This window comes from Gorilla gorilla, chromosome 7, assembly GCF_029281585.2.
Source record: "Gorilla gorilla gorilla isolate KB3781 chromosome 7, NHGRI_mGorGor1-v2.1_pri, whole genome shotgun sequence".
Taxonomy (NCBI): domain Eukaryota; kingdom Metazoa; phylum Chordata; class Mammalia; order Primates; family Hominidae; genus Gorilla; species Gorilla gorilla.
In genome coordinates, this window is record NC_073231.2 from 140,410,074 (window position 1) to 140,433,729 (window position 23,656).

Consider the following 23,656-nt stretch of genomic DNA (forward strand, 5'->3'; position numbering starts at 1 on the left):
AGCTGAAACGTTCACTGCACATTACAGTGAGTCCTTCATATCTGCCCTCTCCCCACAGTCTGGGAACTCCTTGAGGACAGAGATCCTGAGCAACCTGCAGAGCAGACAGTCACTAAATTCAATTGAACTGAGTTAGACTAAACACAAAGGCACCAAGGCCCTTTGCAAAAACTCAATGGGATCAGACACCAGGACCAAATGTGGAAGCACATTTACTTTGTAAAACAAATCGAGCTTTACCAACTGGTGGTTGATGAGCTGTTGACTCTGACTGTAGGGGCATCTTGGCATTCACCACTCCTTCATTCACCAAGTGTCTACTGAGGACCTATTTTCATAGTAGGAAATTTCATAGAGAAGAGTGAATCCCAGCCTTCACTGTCCGGTGGGAGATGCAGACAGGTAAACAAGCCGTTACAATATTGTGTGATGTGCTATAGGGACAGGGGCTGGGGCCAGGGGAAGGGGAAAGAGGGCGGGGAACAAACCTGCACACAGTAATGAAGCAGACAATTTTTAGTAGTAAGCCAAACGTTTTCACCCATTATCTACACTACCTATGACTTTGCAGTTGAGGAAACCAACGCTTAAAGAGGTTGAGGGCAATGTCCAGGGGCGCAGAGCTGAGTTGCACATTGGGGTCTGATGTGCCTTAGGGCCCACGCAAAGTCCAGCTCTGGTCTGGGTTTCTAGAGATGAAGTAATAATCTAACCATAAGTGTCAACAGGCTGTGTGCCCTTGAACTTATGTTTGGGTCATAGTTCTCATCTCTGTAAAATGACAGGACCAGGAGTCACTTCCCACGAAGTCTTCAGAGCACCAGATCCCTCGTTCTGGGTTGGTCATTTACAACACACTCTCACAAGAGCAGGGCCACAGCTGTGGTGATAGCCTGGGTCAAGCAGCATCTTTCTGTATCTCACATTACCCTCAGCAGGCATTTCAACCCTGAGTCAAAGCTACAGATGGCTCAGAACTACCACAACCACAGAGGAGAAGCCCACACAAACCATACAAAGAGGGAACATGGTGCATCCCTGCTGTCTTTAGATCCTTTATAAATGTGTGAACAGTTGAATATACTCAGGCACTATTTGACCTGGTGTTTTTCTAAAACATTCAAAGAACTCCAAAATGAAGACATGCACTGTCTCCCAGTCCTGGAGAAGCCAAATTCCTAATATCTGTTCCTCATTATGACTGGAAGGAGAAGAACCAAGCAAAGCAACACAGAGACTGAAGTATACATATTTCCATTAACATCTTTGCCCACCCACGGGCCGGCTGTGGAACCCTGGGGAGTCACCTAAACAGCTCTGCACTTCCGTGGACTCTGTGACATACGGTCGTGGAAAATGAGATGGTGCAGGTTAACTAGCTGTGGATCTCCAGATCATCCACAACATGGCATTCACCCCAAGGCGATATACCAAGACACTGTCTACTCTAAATTCTCCCCTAAGAGCCAGTGTTTAGAACTGCTGTAGTGGATGGGTCCCAGGTCCATTGCTTGACTATTAGGAAACCTTGAACAAAGTTGCAGGTCCTCTAAGCAACTAATGTCACAGGTATGCACAAAATTCTACACAAATGGCTAATTTCTGTGACTACAGTCAATACCTGTGTTTTCTGTTTTTCTTTCTTTTTTCAATTTAATTTTTTGGGTTTTTAAATTTGTTTTTCTTGCCCTATGTTTTGAGAGTAAACGGAGACAAGGGATATTTTATGGTACAGGGGATCAATTCCAAAGAACTCCAATGTATGGTGTGTGTACTGATATCCTGTTTCCTTTGTGATTCCTTCATTACAGAGAAAGTCATAAATTAGAGAGGGAAAAAAAGATGCCAGGATACAGCAGCCTTTCGCTTTCTGAATCTTTATCAATTCTGAAGTCGCTAAAAATATTAGATTACTTTCAAATGGCAAATATGCAACATTACTGCATCATCACAAGTATTTACTTAACACAACAGCATCAGCCATGTATTAAGTACCCAATATGTGCTAAGCCTTCTACTGAGGGCTTTACATAAATTATCTCGTTGATCCTTCTAACAAATCCCAAAGCAGACACATTACAGATAAACAAACTGAGTTTCGAGAGATGGAATTATTTGTCCATCATACATGGTGAGGGTGGGATTTGAACCCAGTCCTCTCACTTCTTCTCATGTGAGTACAATTACAGTTTGATGCCTTTATAAGCCCATGGTCTCCAGCCTCTGCTGGGCCCTCTGTGCTTCCATCAGGGTCAGCTCCCTGCTGATTCCCATGAATGCCATTCCAAGCCTGCCTTCTTGGCATTCTTTGCTGAGCCAACTGTGACCATCGGCTACGAATGCCTTCAACTTCATAACAAAGAAACAACACGTGTATATACACGTACCTGCTACCACCCTCACCCCCTTCACTCCTGTCTCAGTGTAGGAGGTGCCTCCTCCTTCTGAAACAAGTCAGTTCAGAAGAGAAGAGCAAGGGTTTTGGAATCAGATGGCATTGGTTCAAATCCCAGTTCCGCCACTTGTTAACTGTGTGACCTTGGGCAAATTACTTCACCTCTCTAAGCCTCATTTTCCTCATTGGTAAAATGGGGATGGTAACAGCATCTGCCTTTAAGGTTGTTGAGAATACTGACTCCAATAACGTGAGTCAAACACTGAGCACTGGCATCTGTTTAGGTCACTCTTAGAGTGCTCAGGGCATAGGACTGCCATTAGCATTTGCACTTTGGTGTCCACATGCATCATAAACCTGTTCCCATCACTTGGCTTTCAGAAGGGGCAATAGTACCTACAATGTGACCATCACTCTCCTCTCCACACCTGGGTTGTTTGTACCAGGAGTGAACATTTGACACAAAGCACCCAGTCCATAGGCACCCCAACACTGTGACTGCCTTCTACAAAGGATTCTGCCTTCTCGGAATGGCCCTCTGGAGATGGAGTGTTCATTATATGCTGGTAAACAAAAAAGTAACTTCCAACCTTGGAATTTATCTCAACTCCTTCTGCCTTCTCCGGGTTCCCAATCTGTCAGTTACGATTCTCATTACTGAACCACTGGTCTCTCTCTCCCTAATAGTTCCTTCCCTGGGACCTATAAATAGGTCATTTTATCCCATATTATAGAAAATACTTCATCCTTCATCCCCCTCTACTCTTGTTTTCCTATCTGCAGCATTCCAGGTTCCTAACTAACAGGCAGGGACCTGATGCAGGTGTCTGGAAGGGCTTTCCCTGGCCACTTGGCTCCTACCCTAATCCCCAGGAGGGCCATGTCCTTATCCAGGGGGAGAAAACAAAGTTGACGGTCTGTTGCCCTAGTAGAATCTTCACTTCCAACTTCCCAAAGCCCTGAGAGTGGCCCCACACTTCCCTTCACAGGCAAGCAACCCAAAAGCACAGCCTACCTTCTTCTCTCCATTCCCTCATCTCCATTCTGCCCTTCCACCTTCTGAATTCCTTCTCCATAGCCTGAATGGTAACACTCCAAACTGCTGGAATGGGAGAACTACTTGCTGCCCTCCTTCCTTCATTCATAATACCAACAGTTCTGGAAAACCTGCTATGCACAGGGCACAGGGTGGGCACTGGAGTTCCTGCCATGAATAAGTCTCCGGTGCTCCTGTTCTCAAGGTACCTACTTTCCAGCAGAAGAGTCATGGTGATTTATTTCACTACAATTGCAATGAGACCTATGAAGGAGTGCACACCTCTATTCATTGCAATTGCAACTAATTAAGTAATGGTTTAAATTACTGTTTGTAGCTGATTGATGGACACACCTCTCAGTGTGCTAAGGAAATTCTAACAGCAGGGATGTGAAGATACGGCTTCCTCTTAATGTACTCCCAAAATGAAGGATGGAAGCACAAAGTTAGAAAGGTGCCCAATTTGGAAAGATGAATACTCACCTTCATGAGCCCAAATATGACGCTGAAGGTCTGAGCCATTCTTCATGAAATAAAAGTCACAATATGGGCATTTCATGGCTCTCTTTCCAATTAGCCCTTTCAGCTGAACCCTCCTCCCGAGAACCTCAGAAATGGTGCTCATGGAGACCTCTAGAAGAAAAGCAGGATGTCAAAAGGAGTCAGAGCACCTCAGGGGAAGTTACACATAAATAAACCTCATTGCTAAGCAGCACCCGCAGGAGGAATCAAGGTGTGCCTCATGGTGTCCAGAGACAGGATTTTCACCTAAAAAGTTAAACCAGAACCAAATCGAGTCTCAGATCTCAGTATCTGTTAACATCATGTATGGGGAATGGAGAAGCAACATCACAAGGCAATTACCACACAAATGCAGAAAGTGAAACTGTCTAAAGGAAAAGTGACTCAGTTTCCCCCATAAGTCAATGTCATGGAAAAAAGCACAGCGGGACACTAGAGAAAACAAGAAACAGAAACATAACGAACTAAACCACTAGATGCAAATGCATGGATGCCGGTTCAAGCGAACCAACAGTTAAAAAGAAAAATCTTGGGGAAATTGGGGAAATTTTAAACAGACTGATAATAGGTGGCAATAATGAATGACAGTTGATCCTATTTGCTTTACTGGTAACATGGTGGTTATGTTGAAAGCAATCCTTATTATTTGGAGATGCATTTTAAACGTTTTTATGGAGGAATTACATGCTGTCTGGAATATACTTTAAAATATCCTAGAAGAAGAAAAGTGTGTGTGGTAGATACATGAAAAAGAGTTTGACAAAATGTGGATAACTGTGGAAGCTAAGTGACAGATACAGGAGGTTCCTGGCATTGTTCTGTGTGCTCTTGTATTTTGGGATTTTCTGGAATAAAAAGCTTAAAATAATAACAAAATAACGTCTTACATCTGCTCATCAGCAAAGGCTAGCTATTTTAAGAATAACTTTGGCTCACATTGGATCCCATGCCACTTAGGACATGAGTTAACATGAGAAGGACAGAGCTGGGCCTTCAGAGAAGCACATAGCCCACACAGACGAAGGCCTCGCAACTCTGTCCATTCCCAGCTGAAACATGAGTGTTAGTGCCCTTCTATTATTTCTTTATCTTCCTACATTTATAATCAGTGAGTCAGTTCCCTTATACCAAGAGCAAATACAAAATAAAGAACAGGAAAAAAGAGACATGTACGAAGGGAGAGGCACATTTAGAAGAAGTACCTGTTACTCCCTCATAAAACACACAATACACTTGTCTGCTTTCTTGGGCCTGCCTGTAGAGGCACTGGAGATGAGGCGGGAAAAGCCCCGACTCAGGGAGCCCATGGGAGTTGCTGGAGAGTCACAGTGACTTGAGCACAGCGGTCAGTGCGCCCTGTGTGACGTTAGCAGGGGTGGGGGGTGGACCCTCGGCCAGGCTGGAAGCTACAAAAGCCTCCCCAGAGGCAGGGCTCTGAGGAAGAATGCAAAGAATGAACAGGAATTAACCAGGCAGGGCAAAAGGGAAAATGTTCCAGGTGGCACGAACAGAAATGACAAGGTATGAACACCCAGGTAGCTGGTGCCTCATGCACCTGAGCAGTGTGGAATATGAGAATACCCATGGTAATGGTTTCTCCAACTCAAGGATGCTCTTCAGCCTGGGCAGGAGCCAACACCCCTTACAAACCACCACTCTGGGTAACACAAGCTTATGACAACAGCCCTGCCTCATATGCGACCCATCCAAAGGCATGCAAAGTTCCCATTAAAAGGGGCAGAGGGTATCACTGAAATTGCAGGGGTGAGGGTTGATGCATCTGAAGACCAGATAAAAGAACAAAAGGAAATAAATAATTACATCAACTTCCCAGCGTCGAATAAAGATGTTTGTTTCCCATGAATATATTCACAGCTTCATCCCTTTTTATTTCTATATAGTGCAGTTAATGTAAAACATTGTTTTAAAATAAACATAAGCATTTTTAACATTAATCTTCCACTCCAAAATGCACAACCTTACCAGGATGGTTGGTCTTGATATGTGACTTTATCAATCGATCCTCTGAAAAAGACTTTTCACAAACAGGACAAGAATAACTCCTTTTGTCCTTAATAGAAAGAGAACATAATCAGTTGACTTTCTCATTTAAATCTGTGGTCTGTAAAAAATAACCATCATCATCACCATCATCACCCACCACCACCACCACTACCACTCACACTATCAACTGTCATCACCACCACCACCATCACATCACCATCATCAATACCACCATCACCACCACTAGCACTATCAACAGTCATCACCACCATCACCACTACCACCATCATCACCATCATCATCACCACCACCAGCACTATCAATAGTCATCACCACCACCACAACCAACACCACCACAACCAACACCACCACCACCACCATCAACAACACCACGACCACCATCACCATTACCACCACCGCCACCACCACCATCACCACCACCACCAGCACTATCAACAGTCACCACCACAACCAGCACTGCCACCATCACCACCACCACCACCACCATCAACATCACCACGACCCCCCTCACCATCATCAACACTAGCATTCTCATCAGCACCATCATTATCATCAGCTTCATCAAAACCAGACAAAGTACATCCTTCCAAGCACATACATACACCCTCTACCTGGCACTGCACAGCCTGGGGAGCTCGAGAGTAGGGGAATGGGGGAATGGCATCAGCTCCATTTCAGAAGGAAGGGATGGGACTTAGAGGGGAGAGTTCTGTGGAGGTGGGTGGTAATCAACCTCAAGGCTGCGGGTCTACCACACAGACCAGTGCTACTCTACAACCCAAGAGCATATTACATCCGCCAGCACTCAATGCAGGGATTGCATGGCAAGTGATTTTATTGAGACTCACAACCACTCACAAAAGATAGGCACAGTTCATGCTCATGTTACAGATTAAGAAAACAAGGCCCAGGAGATAAGCCCAAAGTCTGAGAAGAGGAGCCAGTGTTGGAAGTAGAGTGTGCGGACGCCCACCCAGGATGCCTCCTGCCCCTCGGTGTCCCACTGGGGCTGCAGATAGGTTGTTCATCCTGCATTGCTGCAGCTTCACAGCCAGGGCCACCATGGTGTAACATTCTCAATTAGGAAGAAGCTTTTGTGAATTACCAAGCTATGGCTTTTGCTCACCTCCCTTTGCTCTCAGCGCTCACTTGAGGGCGATTTCATATCACTCTTGTCCCCTAGAGTGGGTGGTATTGGTTGAATTCTATCCCCTAAAAAATCATATGTTGGAGTCCTAACCTCCAATACCTCAGAATGTGACCTTATTTGGAGATAGGGTCTTTACAGAGGTAATCCAGTTAAAATGAGGTCACTAGGGTGGGCCCTCATCCAATGTGACTGGTGTCCTTATAAAAAGAGGAAATTTGAACACAGAGCTGCATGCAGGGAGAACACCATGTGCAGATGAAGGCAGAGACCAGAGCAATGCATCTGCCAGCCAAGAAATGCCAAAGACAGAGAGCAAATCACCTGAAGCTCAGAGAGAGGCACGGACCACATCCTCCCCCACAGCCCTCAGGAGGAAGCGGCCCTGCCAACACCTTGACCTCTGCCTTCTGCTCTCCAGGACAGTGTGACAGTAAATATCTGCTGTTTATACCACCAGCATGTGGCACTTTGATTGCCAAGCTTACCAAGCCCACAGCTTACAGAGAGCCAAACCCTGGTAGGGAGGACTCTGCGCAGATAGCTGAATAAAAAGTAAAAACAAAAAATTCAGAACTACCACTGCAAGGAAATGTTTTGGGCTGTGTGTGTTTTGGGGGAAGTTAATCCACTCCACGCTCACTTGGATTTACAGAAGGACTAATTCCCTCTACTTGTGGAGCCCCTACTGTGAGCTCCCCAAGGCACCAAGTGTGTTCCACGCCTTGTGTGATGAATGCTCTCCTCACTGTGCTCCCCACCGGGCAGTCTACTCCTACTCTAAATAATAAAAAGCACAAGAGCTATCACTTCTTAAGAACTCACTGGATGCAAAGTGCTTTACATTACCATATCCTATGAGGCCTTTAGAAACTTGCCCAAGGTTCACACTACACCGAGGGCAGAGCTGGACTCCAGAGCTCTTGCTCTTATGAGACCCTGACTAGCAGAACAGGTTCAGGGCTCAGAGCCCCTGGGTTCAAATCTTGGTTTTGCCCCTTGTTAGCTGTGGAACTTTGCGCAAATGATTTAACCTCTCAGTGCCTCCGTTTCATCATCTGTAAAATGGAAATAAAAAACAATGCCTCCTTCACAGGGTCACAGGAAGGATAAGGGAGATGAAAAAGACATAGAGTGTTTAGAATGGAGCCTCTCCTACAGTGAGTGCTCAATAAATCTGAAAGACTTTGCTGCTGTGGTTTCCACATTGCTATCATGCAACTCAGCCTGAGACAGCAGCCCTTCTCATGGGCTAATATTCCCTGGGAGTCTCCGAGAGCGGGATCTGAAGGAGCACCCTCCACCTCCTTTGGTGTTCCCCAGCGTACACTTAGAAAAAGTGTACTTTACATTAAAAACCAAAACCAAACCAAACCAACCAAAAGTCCTTCTGAACAACCAAATGGTTTCGATGCATTTCCCACCAAACATCTGAATACCAAGCAATGACAGCCAACCACACATGTCCAAGGGATCCAGGCACCACTTAAGAAACTGTCCTGAGTTTTCTGGCCAGGCAATGCCACAGATCCCCACACAGGCTACACCACAGGCTCAGGCCTCCTCAGAGCACTCCTGTCACTGTCCTCCTCTGCCCTTGGCCTTGGGTGAGATGCCCCGGGTCAGGCGGGCATCCTGGAGGAGACCTCCACCACCCCTGGCTGCCTCTCGGTGCCCGCATCATCAGAGTTGATGGAGGCGTTCAGAACGGCTTTGCAGGAGTTTACGGTGATCTCCCCTGAGCCTCTGCTATTTGATTTTTTTTCTTTTAATCTCTGATAGTCAGAAAGCAATTTATCTCAGAGCTTATCAGGGGCCCTTATTTTTTGATGCCTTTGAAGACTGTCAGAAGGACACAGATGGTGGTAAAGTGTACTGGGTGGGGGTGGTGGGGGGAACTCTTAGGACTCATTTACTTCTTTTTCAAAACCTCAGTTCCATACCAGAGATGAAAATTCAGACTGACACAGCAAACTTAAAAAGAGTGGTGGTTAAAAGAGCTCCCAGCAGAGATGGAGAGTCTGAGAGACCCATGCCTTAATGACGGTAGGAGAGCCCAGCTTTTGGAGTCTGTTTGCTCTGACGGAAATGGCCTTCAAAGCAATCAGAACCCTTTGAAAGAAGGGAGACGCTGCACGAAGCTGCAGCATGGCCTGGGGTGCAGGGTCAGCCCCAAGCCTGAGGCTCACAGCCCAGCTCTCTGCTCCGGGCAAACCTCATCTGGTCTATGCCTTAGAGGCAAGTGCTTTAAAAAACAAAGGTGGGGGTTTCTACTCAACCATTTCTCAGGAATAAAGGCCACAGTTATGGCATGTGCTTTCCTCCATGGACTCACTCATTCATTCCTCAACTGCTACAGGGCCCCTGTTATGTGTCAGGCGCTGCAATGAGGAAGAGGTGTGAGACTCTCAGGCGCTCGAATGCTCATCAAGAAAGAGATGTGTCAACATGTGGAACCCAACCATCAGTGAGGATGTCTGCAGAAAGTGCAGCAAAGCACAGGAAAAGTGATGCTGAAATTGCAACTGATTTGAACAAGTTAGAAGAGAGCCAGAAACGTGCTCGATTTGGGATTTCAACTCAAGGGTTTTCCTTTCCACTGGAAATAGTTCTGTTTTGCCATGTGATGCCCTTTCAATTTAGAATCTCAGTTTTTGCTGAAATGAAGCTGTTCTATACACAACTTGCTCTGGTAGCCTGAGGTTTCCTGGACAGTGGATAAAACACCTAAATGGAGCAACACAGAAACAAACTTGTTTTGTGATCAAGTAAGAAAAGACCATTTTCTTATAGCTCTTGGGAAGGGAAAACATTATGTGCAATCATTTTAATTAAATAACATTTCCTCTACTTTAAAAGTACACATACTGACCGGGTGTACCCATTTATTTCCAGAAGGAGATTGAAAGTAGCTTCGTCTACCTTCTCAGTGCTTTGTTGGCAATATATTATTTTAGCTTATCTCCAGAAAGTACATGTAAGATTTCTTTTGAATATGTGTACCTTGATAGCCAAAGAAAGACTATGCACTTCTCAATGACAAAGGTTAAGTATTCTAAACATTTGTTGAGAGACCATCAGACTCAATAGATGCACCACCGCCAATCACTATTACTATTCCTCTTCTTCCTTCTCCTCCTCCTACTAAAAAGGAGGATTAGAAGGATGAATTACTCTGGACAGGCCCCTCCCTATACGCCGTGTCCCTTACGAACATCATCTCGCTAAATTCCCATGGAGGTGGGTCCTGTTGTCTTCATTTCCAGGGGATTTGTTAGGTTATGGAGCCACACCACTTCTAAGTCCCAGAGTCAGAAAGTAACATCAAACTTACCAACTCCCAAGCTCAGACTGTAACTGCTACAAGACCCTTAGCATCAGGTATCTTTGAGGTTCTCTGAGAAGCAACACAGGCCAGAAATAAACAGAATAAACTGGTATATCATAAACATCTGCCAGATGCTGCACTTCCTGCTGCCTCACACTTTTGTGTCAGAAGGAACTTTAAATAACAGATTCTCAGATCCCACCTCAAATTATGGTGGAGGCAGGAGCCCAGGAATGTCATTCATAACAGTTATCCCCATGAGACTCTGACTGAGGAGGTCATGAATTATGTGATTTAGGCCACTAAATATGTATTTAAGGAGACCCACAGGGGTCACCCATCTGACAGCAACACCCAGCACATTCATGCACACACACTGACAGATAAACATTTAAACGCTGAAACAAAGGTCTCTGAAAATAATACTTACCGTTGGTACAGGTGAATAATGCTGACAAGTTCTATTTTATTTTATTCTGTTTCATTAATAAGATATCCTAGCTGTGAATCACTAAACTGATTTCACAACCTTCTAATGGATCTTTTTTTTTGAGAGACAGAGAGAGAATGCTGACTTGGGTGTTCTGTACAGTATATATTTTCTAATGCAGTCCTCACAGCCCAAAGAGGCAGAGGAAAGTACTTTTTATCTCCATTTTTATAGATGAGAAAACTGAGGCTCAAGGAGGCTAAGGATTTGCCCCAGATCACAGAGACAGATACGGGGCTGAACTCAGGCACATCAGAACCTAAAGCCTCCTCTCATCCTACTAAAATCGTCTCAAGTGCCCCCTTTATAAAGTTTGCACAATGCTGTTAAAAGTGGATTTGCTCCAGAAATGTCACTGACTAACTCTCTTGACTAGGTCCCCATATTTCCTCAATGCCAAGACATCTTTGACTGTAAGTTGACATTATCTAGTTACTAATTGGAAGAAGGAGGTAGTGGGAAGAAACTTTGTTAAATGTATACATTCTTTCCAATCATTAAGTTTATCCTTGGCTAATAAATGGCTGTAAGAGTCACAGAAACAGGGACTCAGCCAGATTATCCTACAGTCCTGTTGCAACTGGAAAGAACTTGGATATGGGCCCACTTGAAGGGCAGGTGGGAGAGATGGCTACTTTTAATCTCCTTCGTTTCTGCTCTTCATGGGAATCTGTGCTGAAAGCAGTAAACACCGAAACTAATGCAGAAGGCCAGGCAGCCAGAATTATAATACCTGCTTCCATCTCCAGGGTCACAGGTAAGGAAACCAAGCCCCACGATGGTGCAAGGTCTCGCCCCAGGTCCCATGCCTTTCCTGATCAGAACAGCACCATTCTCCTGACCTAGATAGACCCTGCCATGATCACAGTCCTAAGATCAACCACATGGACATCCATAAGGCACTTTCACATCACAAAGCACAATCACGCTATCCCACTGGAGCATTGCCACCATCCAGAGAAAGCAGGGAAGTATTTTTCACTCCACTTTCAGGTAAGGGGAAATAAAGACCAAGCAGTCTGCACAGTCCACAGACGTAGAGCCAGAACCCTGTCCTGTAACTTCAAATTCCCAGCTTTATCCATTTCATGGCAGCAATAATGGTACAGGTGTCAAAACAGTGACAATGACACAGCTAAATACTGGTGGGTGGTGAATAAAATAATTTTTCTTAGATGCTTCAGAATTTTTCTTAGATGCTTCAGAATTTTTCTTAGATGCTTCATCATTTTTGAAAACCCTTTTAAGGAAAGGTTAATACTTAACCTCCTAGAATTAACCTCCATGCTTTCTTAGGTGATTTCACAAAGAATTAGATTGAATCCTGTGGATTTAAAACACTCTGTAGTTGGGAGGTACTGTCTTGGTGAAATTACCACTAAAAAAATGCCATCAACTGATGAAATGCAGTGTATCCATGCAATGGAATATTATTCAGCTGTAAAAAGGAAACCATAGATGAATTAAGTGACAGAAATGAGTCACAAAAGACTGTATTGAATATACACATTTTATGATTTCTTTCATATGAAATGAAAGAAATTTCATATGAAAGAAAGAACAGGCAAATCCACAGATATAGAGAGTAGATTAGTAGCTGCCTAGGGCTCAGGGAGGGGAACAAGGGATGGCAGCTGATGGGTACCAGGTTCCTTTATGGGATGATGAAAAAGCTCTGAAATTAGCTGTGGTGATAATTGCACAACTCCATGAATATACTAAAAAAAAAATTTGATTTCACACTTTAATGAGCAAATTGTATGCTATGTAAAATATATCTTGATAAAGTAAAGCTGTTACCAAAAAAAATCCACGTTAACTGTCCTTGAAAATACGGAATTCTATTTAAAACACTTTGCAATAGCAACTTTATTATCAGATCAAAAGAGTCTTCATTAAGGGAAAGCAGATTTTTTTTTTTTTGTACTGCGTCAACATTTTCTTGGTACCCTTGGCTTCATTACAAAAATAATTTGCAGGCTCAAAAGACAAATGTCTAAACTAAAAATCCTGGAACCTGTTTTCATAAATCATGCTATCTTACTATGTTGGCAATATGGTCCACCTGCTTCATGGAAAATGTTCAGTAATTCAATAACCTGGAGTAAATACAAAAAGCTTCCCCTTGGTTTGTGCTGTTGACTCTGCTGGGAATTTCCTCCTCACTCTCTTTCCTGGCCCAAATCTACTCATAACCTCAGAACCCCTTCCTCCAGACAGCCCTCAGAACCCTTCCTCCCAGGCCCTTTCCAGGCAAATTTTTTTTGGGCGGAGAGTACATTGTTATATTGACGTCACTGTCCCTCTCACGTTGCCATTTTGCCATTACTGTTTATTGTTTAGCTCCCCCTTCACAAAACCAAGAGCACCCTGAAGGCAGGGACCAGATCTCACTTGAAAATCTCAATGCCTGACACGTAGAGGAGGGGGTCTCCAGCCAGCGCTGGCTGGCTTTGGAAGCAGCGGCAACATATTCACCTTTAAAAGCGTTTCAGCTGGAAGAACTGCAAATATCAGTGAGGGAAAAGATTGAAGTTAAACTTACAACTTCTAAGAAAACGTGAGAGCTAATGAGAAGCAGGCTAGCATATCTTTTTTATAAGGTCAACTGAGTCACACCCCCTTATTCAGCACACTGCTCTTCTCCTGCAGTTAGTTGCATAGAAATTTTATTATCGTAGCATAAAGCACAACTGCCACTTAACAGCACAGAAAGAATCAGTACAATCCCTGCCCTCACGGCACAACATCTGCCTCAACCACATTCCTTCAGATGATGGACAAGTGTCCAAGAGACCTACCAAGAACCATGTGGTTGCTGTTAATGACCAACTACAACAAAATGGGCAACCCCGGGCAGTGGTGAGAATGTGGCCTTGAATTCTGTCTCTGTCCCTTACCAATGGCATGACCATGAGCAAGTTACCAAACGACTCTGTAATGCCAGGCCCCTAATCTGCCCAGTGGAGGAAATACTCCAACTCCCAGAAGTAATATGAGAATTAAGACTGCACAAGGAGCTGACCCACAGGATAAAGACAGCAGCTGTTCCTTCCCTTTCCCCCAACATGTATTTCCCCAGATGCCATCCTACATGTTCACATTGAAGAGATAAGCCTCTCAGAAGGAAGATTCATAACCATAGAAAGTTGAAAAGAGAAACCTCTTTAAATGCTGGTTTATTAAGAAGAATGAAGGCAGATGTGACTGGGGCCAAAGATCTCAGTGCACATTCCTGACACTCCCCCACTGATCATGAGGCCCAAGGATGTGGCCAGGAGGCCGGGCATCAGCAGCTGGGGTAAGAAAATCACTGGGCTGAACCATGGGTCCCTCACAACAGGCAGGCAAGATTTGGGCGTGGAAAAATACATACAGTCCCAGGTGGTAAAGCTCACTTACAACTTCCCTTTTCTTGTCATTTTTTCAGCCTATGTTTCAAAATCTCTAAATCCAGAGCAGCAAGTTCCAAAAGGAGAAGTAGAATCAATAATGATAACAGTCCATGACACACAGTGCTTGCTCCATGCCAGGCACTGTTCTAAGACATTTACATCTATTCTCTCACTTCATCCTCATCCAAGGATGGGTAAACTGAGGCAAATAGGTCACATGACTTTTCCCAAGGCTAAACACGTGGTAAACAGGGAGCCAGGGTGAAAACCCAGCAGTCTGCTTCCTAGTTTTTATTGCCATATTCAAAGGCTTCTCCGAAGAACTTGTTCTTATATTGGCTTCACTCCCTCCCGACTTCATATGAGTTTCCGGCAAAATCACTTTAATGAATTCTGCCACCTCACTTTTCCCGGCCATAATAGCGTACTGGAATCAGTATCTATGTAACAGCAGTTCCATGAAGAATTACAAACAACAATGCCTTCACATGCTACTCAAAGAGAGAGAGAGAGAGAGAGAGAGAAAGAAAAGGAAGGACAGAGAATGTGTAATGAGAAGTGCCAAATGACATGCGATAGCCGGTACACAGTCAATTACATGACAAGCACTGTGCCAAGTTCTTTAGAGTACTTGTACGTGTGTGTGTGTGTGTGTGCATATAAGTGTATGTGTGTAGGTGTGTATAAGCACGTGTATAAATACATGTATATACACATCTGTATATGTGTGTATATGCATATGTGTGTGGATGTATATAAAATAGATTTTTTAAAAACATGTATCTTATACAGAAGGCTATTTCATACAGGTCTCAGGGAAGACAAGTGACTTGCCCAAGGCCACAGGGCCTTTGAGAGTGTTGGAGACAGTGTTTGAATCCAGGTATCCAACCCCAAAGCCCATGCTCTGACCTACTCACCACACCCAAACACCTGACTTTACCCTTAGTGACAAACTGTTATGATTTTTATGCCAGGAAACCATGGTAGCATATCAAATGTCCGAAGCTTCACTTTTTGCTGTCTGTAGCATAAAAAGGCATTCAGTTAAAACAGAACCACACCTGGGGCCAGATGTGCTTCCTTTATAACTTGAAGAAGTCTCATATCACTTTCAGATGTCAGCCTCTTGAGTTAGATTAGAATTTGCAAAAATAAACATTCATTCATTGTGTTACAAGATCCTCCACCAAAGACCTAAAGAAATTTACCTTTGTGAATATTAACAGCATATTGAATTAACATATCACTTTTTTAAAATAAACGTGCTTCAAAGACATTCTGTCCCAGAGACTAAAATAAATAACACGAAACTGTGACAACAGTGGTCATCAACATCTACTATGCTCTTACTCTGAACCAAATACTGTTCTCATCACTGTACAGCATTATCTAATTCAACCTCTCAACCACGTTCAGTAGGAGCTATTACTGTTATCTCTGCTATTAATTATTCTTTAAAATGTCATTTGAGAAATTCTGACTTTACTTCTACTCCACAGATATTTCTTCTGTAGACTTTATCTGATGCTAAAAAAATTTGCACAGGAAACAGTTTGTTCCATCTAATCTCTTTTTTTAACGTATTAGAGACTCTTGCTGTGAAAGGAACCTGGGAAGCCTCTGCCACGTGCACAGCTGTGTAAGGAGAAGGACCTCTCTATGTTTTCAGGGCTGACCTGCAGCGGAGACACCTACATATAAGCATAAACTTGAGAAAGCAATGAGCACCCAGGGGAGACGGGGCTGCCGCTTGGGCTTGCTACTTACCAGTGCTGTGTGAACTTTAAGATGTGCCTGTAGCTTATATTTATCTGGAGTCGAGTAGTCACAGCCGTCGGTGGGACACTTCAGCAAGATGTTACTGTGTTTCTGAATTACGTGGCGTTTAAGGCAGTTTTTGGTGATGGAAGAATAATGACACTGAGAGCAATAATACAGATGTTCCCGGGTGTGGGTGCGGACATGCATATCAAAATGCACTTGGTACCAAAAAAGTTTGCCTAAAAAAATATTTTCACATGAGAACAAGGAACTTTCTTTTTGACTGATTTTGAATTTTTTTAATTATTATTATTTTTTATCTACAATATTTATCTCCCTCTTGTGCTTGTCTGGGTCACCCTTCATACTTTTCACCACATTTCTGTCTGAAAATTACTTTTCAAAGGTGGGAGGTTGCAAATATTAAGGGTGCTACTATTTTTTGCATGATGTTAGGGCCCAGAGAGGAGGAAGCCAGTGTTTACTGAGAACCAGTTATGGTGCCAAATACCATGACACATGCATAAATCTACAAGTCTCTAAGTTCTACTGGCCCACCTGGGACAGCAGGTCTGGAGCTGGATTTTCTATATCCTGACCACCAGCTCCCCAGGAGTTCCAGGAGCCATGCTTTCATTGTGAGTTGCAGGGTGCTATTTGGGACCTCCCTACAGAGAGCTGCAGCCACTTTTGTAACCTCTCTTGGCTGATACAGTAGTTGGCCACAATTTAAAGCTCAACTTTAAACTTTTCATGTGCCAGAAGAAAGATTCTTCTTGGTTAGAGTTCTGGTAGAGGTCATGGGTAACCCTCAGCACACACACCTGACCAGGCCAACACAGTCAACTGTGCAGCCATCCCGGCTGCCTCCACAAGACTCCAAGCGCTAACTGCCACACAGGGTCACAGTTCCTATCTACAATGGAGGAGGGTGGCTCACTTAGAAGGTGTTCTTGGCAAACAGACATGAGCTCAAGTCAAATGCGAGGTGACCACAGCGTGATGGTTGTGGACAGGGCCATGCACCGGCACTGCCTTTCCTTACCACAGTATTCACACTCCAGGTCTCCATAAACCTTCCGGATCCGCTCACACAAGCTGGTGTTCATTTGCTTCTTCTGTAAACTGTTCAGGACCTTCATGAATGCGGTGATGCCTGACCGGTGCTCAGGCGCAGCTTTGCAAGAGTCAGGCTGACGTGTGATGGTGTCCCCACCACCAGCTACTGGAGGGAGGAGGTCTGAGGCCTCAGCTGGGTTTGACCTGAGACACCTGCTGGAACCTGGGTCACCAGCTGAAAGCACAGCCATGTTCTGCCCTTCCCCTAGGGGGCTCTGGGCGCCCTGGCTTTCATGATCTGACCCAGCACTCTGGGCCTTGGACAGCAGTAGTGTGATCACTTCACCTTGCGTCTGGACTGAGCTTCTGTGCTGCATGTCTGGGGGCTTCTCAGGAGCAGCATGAGCCTCTGCGGAGGAGCTATCATTTTTCAACAAAAAATCATCTGAAACCACCTCTTGAGAATGCAGGTCTGAGGAGGAGACTACGGTGGTTTCCAGCTCACAGGGTGGCAGGGCTGTGCTTTCGGCCTGCGGGGAGGCCAGGTGCACAGCTGGGGCAGGCATTTCCCCAGGGGCCTCCGGCTCCTTCCGGCCCTCCTCCAGCTGAGTGTCCCCAGGACAGGCCTTTTCCTTGAGTGCATTCACGCCCTGGAGGGCAAACTCCTCTTCCACTAGCTGTAGCTGGTCCCCCAGAGCTTCTTGCTGGATGTCCCCACCAGGCTCCAGGAGGCAGAAGCTCTGGTTGATGGAACTGGTGAAGACCAAGGCCTCCTGGGCAGCCCCGTGCACCTCTTTGATGTGGGAGCGCAGCCTGATGGAGCTGACGAACTTCTTGCGGCAGACGGCACAGACGTACACGAAGGGGTGCTTCCTGACATGCAGCTCCAGCGCCTGGTACTTGGTGGCCCCATGGCCACAGAGCTCACAGGCAAAAGGCCACTTGTCTCCGTGGACCAGCATATGGCGGTCGCGGTCCAGCTCGTTCTTGAACTTGCGCTCACAGATGTGGCAGTCATAGAGCAGCTGCCGCTTGCCCTCCCTCGTCATCAGGCAGAGCTCGTCCAAGGCCTCTTTGACCTTCTTGTCCTGTGGGTCATGCGCGTCTCGGATGTGCTTGATGAGGTTCTTGACGTCAGAGTACTTCTTCTTGCAGAATCGGCAGTGCTGCTTGATCTTCTTGTGCACTCGCTCGATGTGCACCTTGAGGTGGCCCTTGCTCAGGCAGGTGAAGGAGCAATAGTCGCAGGCGAACTTCTCTCCAGTGTGCTTGCGCAGGTGCACGTTGAGGTTGGCCTTGATGGCACTGGCATAGCTGCACTGGGGGCACTTGTATGGCTTTTCATTGGTGTGGATCCTCAGGTGGGCCTGCAGCGAGTGCTTGAACTTGAAGACCTTGTTGCAGTATTCACAAGTGAAGATTTTGAGCTGAGTGGGACCTAGCCTAGAAACAGATGACAGCATGGTTACATCTGGAGACCTTGAATGTACGTCATGAACTCTACATCCTTTTCATAAACCAAACACTAAAGGCTGAAAAGTGAACGAAACTGGACAGACGCTGGATGGGTGCATTCACTCACTCAACAAACAGGATCAGAGGGCTCGTGTGTGCCGTGGTCCTTCAGGAGCTCACAGTCTTGGGGAAGGGAGGACAGGTTGGCAAATATTTGCATGACAGTGTGGTATGTATTGATAGGAATATGCACACCACAAAAAAGGAAAGAGACCTCTAACCTGGATTAGGATAGCTGAGAAAACTTGAGGAAGAGATGTCTGTCTGGACTGGGCTTCAAGAAAAGGAAAGAGGGAGGCAAGAGAAGGAAGAAGGAAGAGGAAGGACAGGTGTGCCATCCACAACTCGCACAATAATAATGAGCTGTGTTCCAAGCTGATCTAGGTGGATTCTGTGATATTTTAACAGGACTAGTCTTAATGGAATGAATTCAGTCTGCTGCATAAGACTGGATGCAACCATCTTTTCAATAGCTTGGTTAAGCCAGACTTGCCTATTCATTCAACCAACTGTTGGGGGTGACTCTTTTCCTTTCTGCAAGTTTCCATGTGAGGGCCAACCATTAGGGAATGACCCCTGGCCTTTCTTCACATCCTTACTTCTTCCCAAGAAAAGAGAACCAATGTGTTTGACTGGTGACTTCAGAGCAGGACCTAAGTCACGAGCTGAGCTCTGCCTATTTCTGGTGAGGATGTGCCTGCCTGGGGTGAGCATGGGATACAGTGGGCACTTAGCCAACTGGGCCTCTGTGAGCCTGGCCGGAGCAATCCAGGACTGCGGGTGGGAGAGAAAGTCTGTCTCATTCTGCAGGCAGTAACAGGAGGCTACTGCTGACTTGTACCACACTGTTCTCCTCCACAGCTCTGTCAGTAATAGAGCTGGCATGTGGCTCTCCATCTTCCTCCTCCTCTATCATGGTTGGTTTAGAACGCAGATGGGGAAAATAGGGTTGCTGTTTATTAACTTTGTATTCCATTTATTCATAAATGGCCACCATTTGTTAACACCTGCCAATGTGTTTCAGACACTGCGTTAGATTTTATGTATGTGGTGAAGAACAAAAGCATGGTCCGCCTGCCTCGTGAATTCTGTCTCTTTCACTAATGTGTGTGCTGAATGAGTTGGTAATAATAACAGCTAATAATTATTGAGTATGTGTAGTATGATAAGCTCTATGCTAAGTATTTAATCCCAACTGTATTGTTATACTCATTTTACAGATGAGAAAACTGAGTATTTGCCCCATGTTGTACAGTTAGTAAGTGGTGAAGTCAGGACTTGAATCTAGGAAGACTCTCTGACTCTAGAGCCTACACGTGCATGCTTATCCTCTCTACCGCCTGAAATCACTGACACGCAGCAACCCTACCCCAGAGTGACTGTACCACAAAGAAGTCTCCCTGTGTGGGGTTTCCATTGCTGTTGGAATGGCCAAGCCTTGTTTCTGAGACCAGCAAATGACAGTCACCAAAGTACCACAATAGGCACCAGGGACAGGCACTGACAGATGAGTCTAAGGAGGCAAATGAGGCTTCTTCTCCAGCCGTAACTGCTTTCTCTGGACAATGTGTCCAGGTTATCCAAAAAGGACCTCAAACATACTAATAATCACGTAGTGCTATTAACCAGCTACCATTCAACTGTACCCACTCTCACTGTAAAGTCTATAGTTATAAAACTATCCACAACACAGGTGGTCTTGTCTTTAAATTTAAAATATTTAAATGGATTGCAGTCCATAAATACCAGAGGGTACAATCCACATGATGTAATTACAATATTTAAATTTGGAAGTTACTAGTATGCCTGCATGCTAAGCCCAAGGCTAATTTAAGGAAAGTAATTTGGATCTTTCTCAAATGACAAAGATATCCAGAAGGTGATATATATTATTGGCACAAAGAATGCCAAAGAAAGAAACCCTGGATTCATAACATTAATTAAATAAATAAATCAAGACTTTGCATATTTTCTCCTCTACTGCAAGATCTAAATGGTCTTAGGAGAATCTTTTGCTCTGACTTTTTGTATTATTAGGCAAATACCTGGTAAAGCCCTTAGTGCCCAGGTTCCCCTCGAGGATAGTGAGTCTGATGAGGATGCTACACAGCCTCCATCTGACCCTTAAGTCCAAGTCATTGACTGTGACAGTGAACTGATGCCAGAGCTTCGATGCCCATGCGAGTTCTATGAAGTCACTTTATTCCAAATGCTGCCTCGTCAGAGAGGTACTCTCACCACTGCTTTTACAAAGGAATCCAGGCAGGCGCAGTGGCTCATGCCTGTAATCCCAGCACTTTGGGAGGCTGAGGAGGGCGGATCACGAGGTCAGGAGATTGAGACCATCCTGGCTAACGGTGAAACCCCGTCTCTACTAAAAATGCAAAAAATTAGCTGGGTGTGGTGGTGGGCGCCTGCAGTCCCAGCTACTTGGGAGGCTGAGGCGGGAGAATGGCGTGAACCCAGGTGGTGGAGCTTGCAGTGAGCTGAGATCGCGCCACTGCACTCCAGCCCGGGAGACAGAGCCACAGAGCCAGACCCCATCTCAAAAAAAAAAAAAAAAAAAAAAAAAGAAATCCAGCAGAACTTTAAGAGGTCCTACTCCTTAATCCAGTTATTCCACTTCTGGGAATTTATCCAAAAGAAAGAATACAAAATTTAGATGATGGTGCTCATGGCTCATTTTCCACAACAGTTAAGAATGGGAAGCTGTTCGAAGGTACAGTTTGTTTGCACGTTTATCTTTCTTCACTTATTCATTCCCTTAAAAAAGTGTTCCAGGTACTCAGGATACAAAAGGGAATGAAAACAAGCACAGCCCTGCTCTCTGGAGCTCACCTTCCAGAAAGTGCCATAGGCCAGCCTACGTACTAAATATAAAAGTAAGCAGACAAGGACCATCAGGCTCCCTGTGAGAAGGATAACGGCCGGACACTCTGAGAGTCCAGTCAGGGTAGACTGACTTGGTCTAGGGACAGGGAAGGCTTCTCTGAGGACAAGACATTTGAGCAGAAAGCTGAAGGACAGATAAGCATTAACTAAGCAAGAGGGAGGAAAGGCATCCAGGAAAAGGAAGCGGCGCCTGCAAGAAGAGACTAAGGAAGTGAAAAGAGGCCCAGATGGCTGGAACAGATGGCAGGAGCAAGAGTACTGGGGAACCACAGCAGGTGGACAAGGCTCAGAGGTGGCAGGACTAGTCTTGGAAGCCCCCTGTACCCCTAAGAGCAAGACAAAGCCTAAAAGGGTAACAATCAGATGAGCATTTTTAAAAGATCTTGTTGGCTCCAATGTCAAGAGTTGAGTTGATAACACTATATCCTCATGAAGTTATGCCTTGTTGCTATAAAGCAAAATGTTTGTGATTCATTTGAGTACAAAGCCATATAAATGTAATGTGATTAAGTTTTAAAAAGTGACAGCTGGGCACAGTGGCTCACGCCTGTAATCCCAGCATTTTGGGAGGCCAAGGCTGGTGGATAACTTGAGGTCAAGAGTTCAAGAACAGCCTGGCCAACATAGTGAAACCCCAACTCTACTGAAAATCCAAAAAAAAAGCTGGCCATGGTGGTGCGCACCTGTATTCCCAGCTACTCAGGAGGCTGAGGCAAGAGAATAGGCAAGAGAATAGCTTGAACCTGGGAGGCAGAGGCTGCAGTGAGCCAAGATTGTGCCACTGCACTCCAGCCTGGGTAACAGAGTGAGACTCTGTCTCAGAAAAAAAAAAAAAAAAAAGTTTTAAAAAGTGAGATACAAAATCGCTATAAAATATAAACTCAATTTTATAAAATACACATGCTGAAAAAAAGGCTGGGAGAAAACACATTTAAAAGAATAAGTGGTTATCTTTGGGCAATAAGATCATAAATGACTTTTTTCCCTCAGTTTTCTGAACTTCCAAAATTTTTTATATAATAACTCTGTATCATTTGTTATGAGAGAAGAATTATATAACCTAAAAGTTTTTATCTGTATTTTACAAAGTAAAATCCTTATGCAAAAACATCTCTTTTATAGTTATCTTATAATTTGCACAATAAAATATTAATAGAATGCATGACAACAAAAATATAGCCTAGATCTGTTGATTAAATATTCAGTGTATTTACCTGTAACTAGATTAACATTTAGCTGAACCTCCCCCCCAACAGACCTTGAAATATTGTGAAGATAATTAATTAAGGTCTACAAATCAACCTGACTTGAAACACAGAATGATTTTAGAGACTTAATTCTATTATGAATTCACCAAAGGAATGAGTATTTTTACAACTTCATCAATAAATTCAATTGTTCACATTTACAAGAATAGAGGATTGAAGCTACAAATTAATGAAGCATACCACATGATATAATAATATAATTTAATGAGAGCACTACATGTGCCAGGCACTTTGCATATTTTATCTCTTATTCTCACTACTAAACTAAAATTCTATTAGACAGTCTTAAAATTGTGCAACAAATGTTAGATGCAAAGTAACGTGTGTCAAGTTACACTGGAGTGTAAGCTTCATCAGGGCAGGGGCTGCAACTGTCTGATTCTTTGTCATATCACCAGTGCCCAGCACATAAGAGGTGTTCAATTTGTTGAGCTGAACTCATACAGAGTAGTCTAGAGCCAACCTAGGTCTATTTCATTCTGAAGCTTATGTTCTACTCAAAAACACCCCATTTCTCTTCTTCCAGAAACAGAGGAAAACCACTGGCAACTGGCATTTTCTTTGTCTTTCCTTCTAGCTGGGAGAAATGTTTTCAGACCTCTGGGGATCAGAGTTTGTTAACTGACTTCAGCAGGTACAGGCTAAAGACAGACAATTTGGGGAGACTGTAGAGAAACACACTGGTTTGCTATGGGTGGTCAACTGATCCAGTGTATCTGGAGGACAGTTTTTAATGTCAGTTAAGCACTAGGCACTCATATCTTTTGCTGTCGCAATTTCAACTCTAGCAATTGATTCCACAGGAGGTCTTGAAGTATGG

At 44.4% G+C, this 23,656-nt stretch overlaps 1 protein-coding gene across 3 annotated transcripts in view; it reads right to left on the bottom strand.

Annotated features, from left to right (window-relative positions):
- The window catches only part of ZFAT (zinc finger and AT-hook domain containing), a 233,381-nt gene that overhangs the window by 104,279 nt on the left and 105,446 nt on the right, over positions 1 to 23,656 (bottom strand). For all 3 annotated transcript variants that reach the window (XM_031014020.3, XM_055348046.2, XM_055348048.1), the window contains exons 6-9: positions 17,148 to 18,604; positions 16,109 to 16,341; positions 5,937 to 6,024; positions 3,915 to 4,064 (exon numbers count right to left, since the gene is read on the bottom strand). In XM_031014020.3, coding sequence (XP_030869880.1) covers positions 3,915 to 4,064; positions 5,937 to 6,024; positions 16,109 to 16,341; positions 17,148 to 18,604 — 1,928 coding nt within the window. The remainder of the gene's footprint in view (positions 1 to 3,914; positions 4,065 to 5,936; positions 6,025 to 16,108; positions 16,342 to 17,147; positions 18,605 to 23,656) is intronic.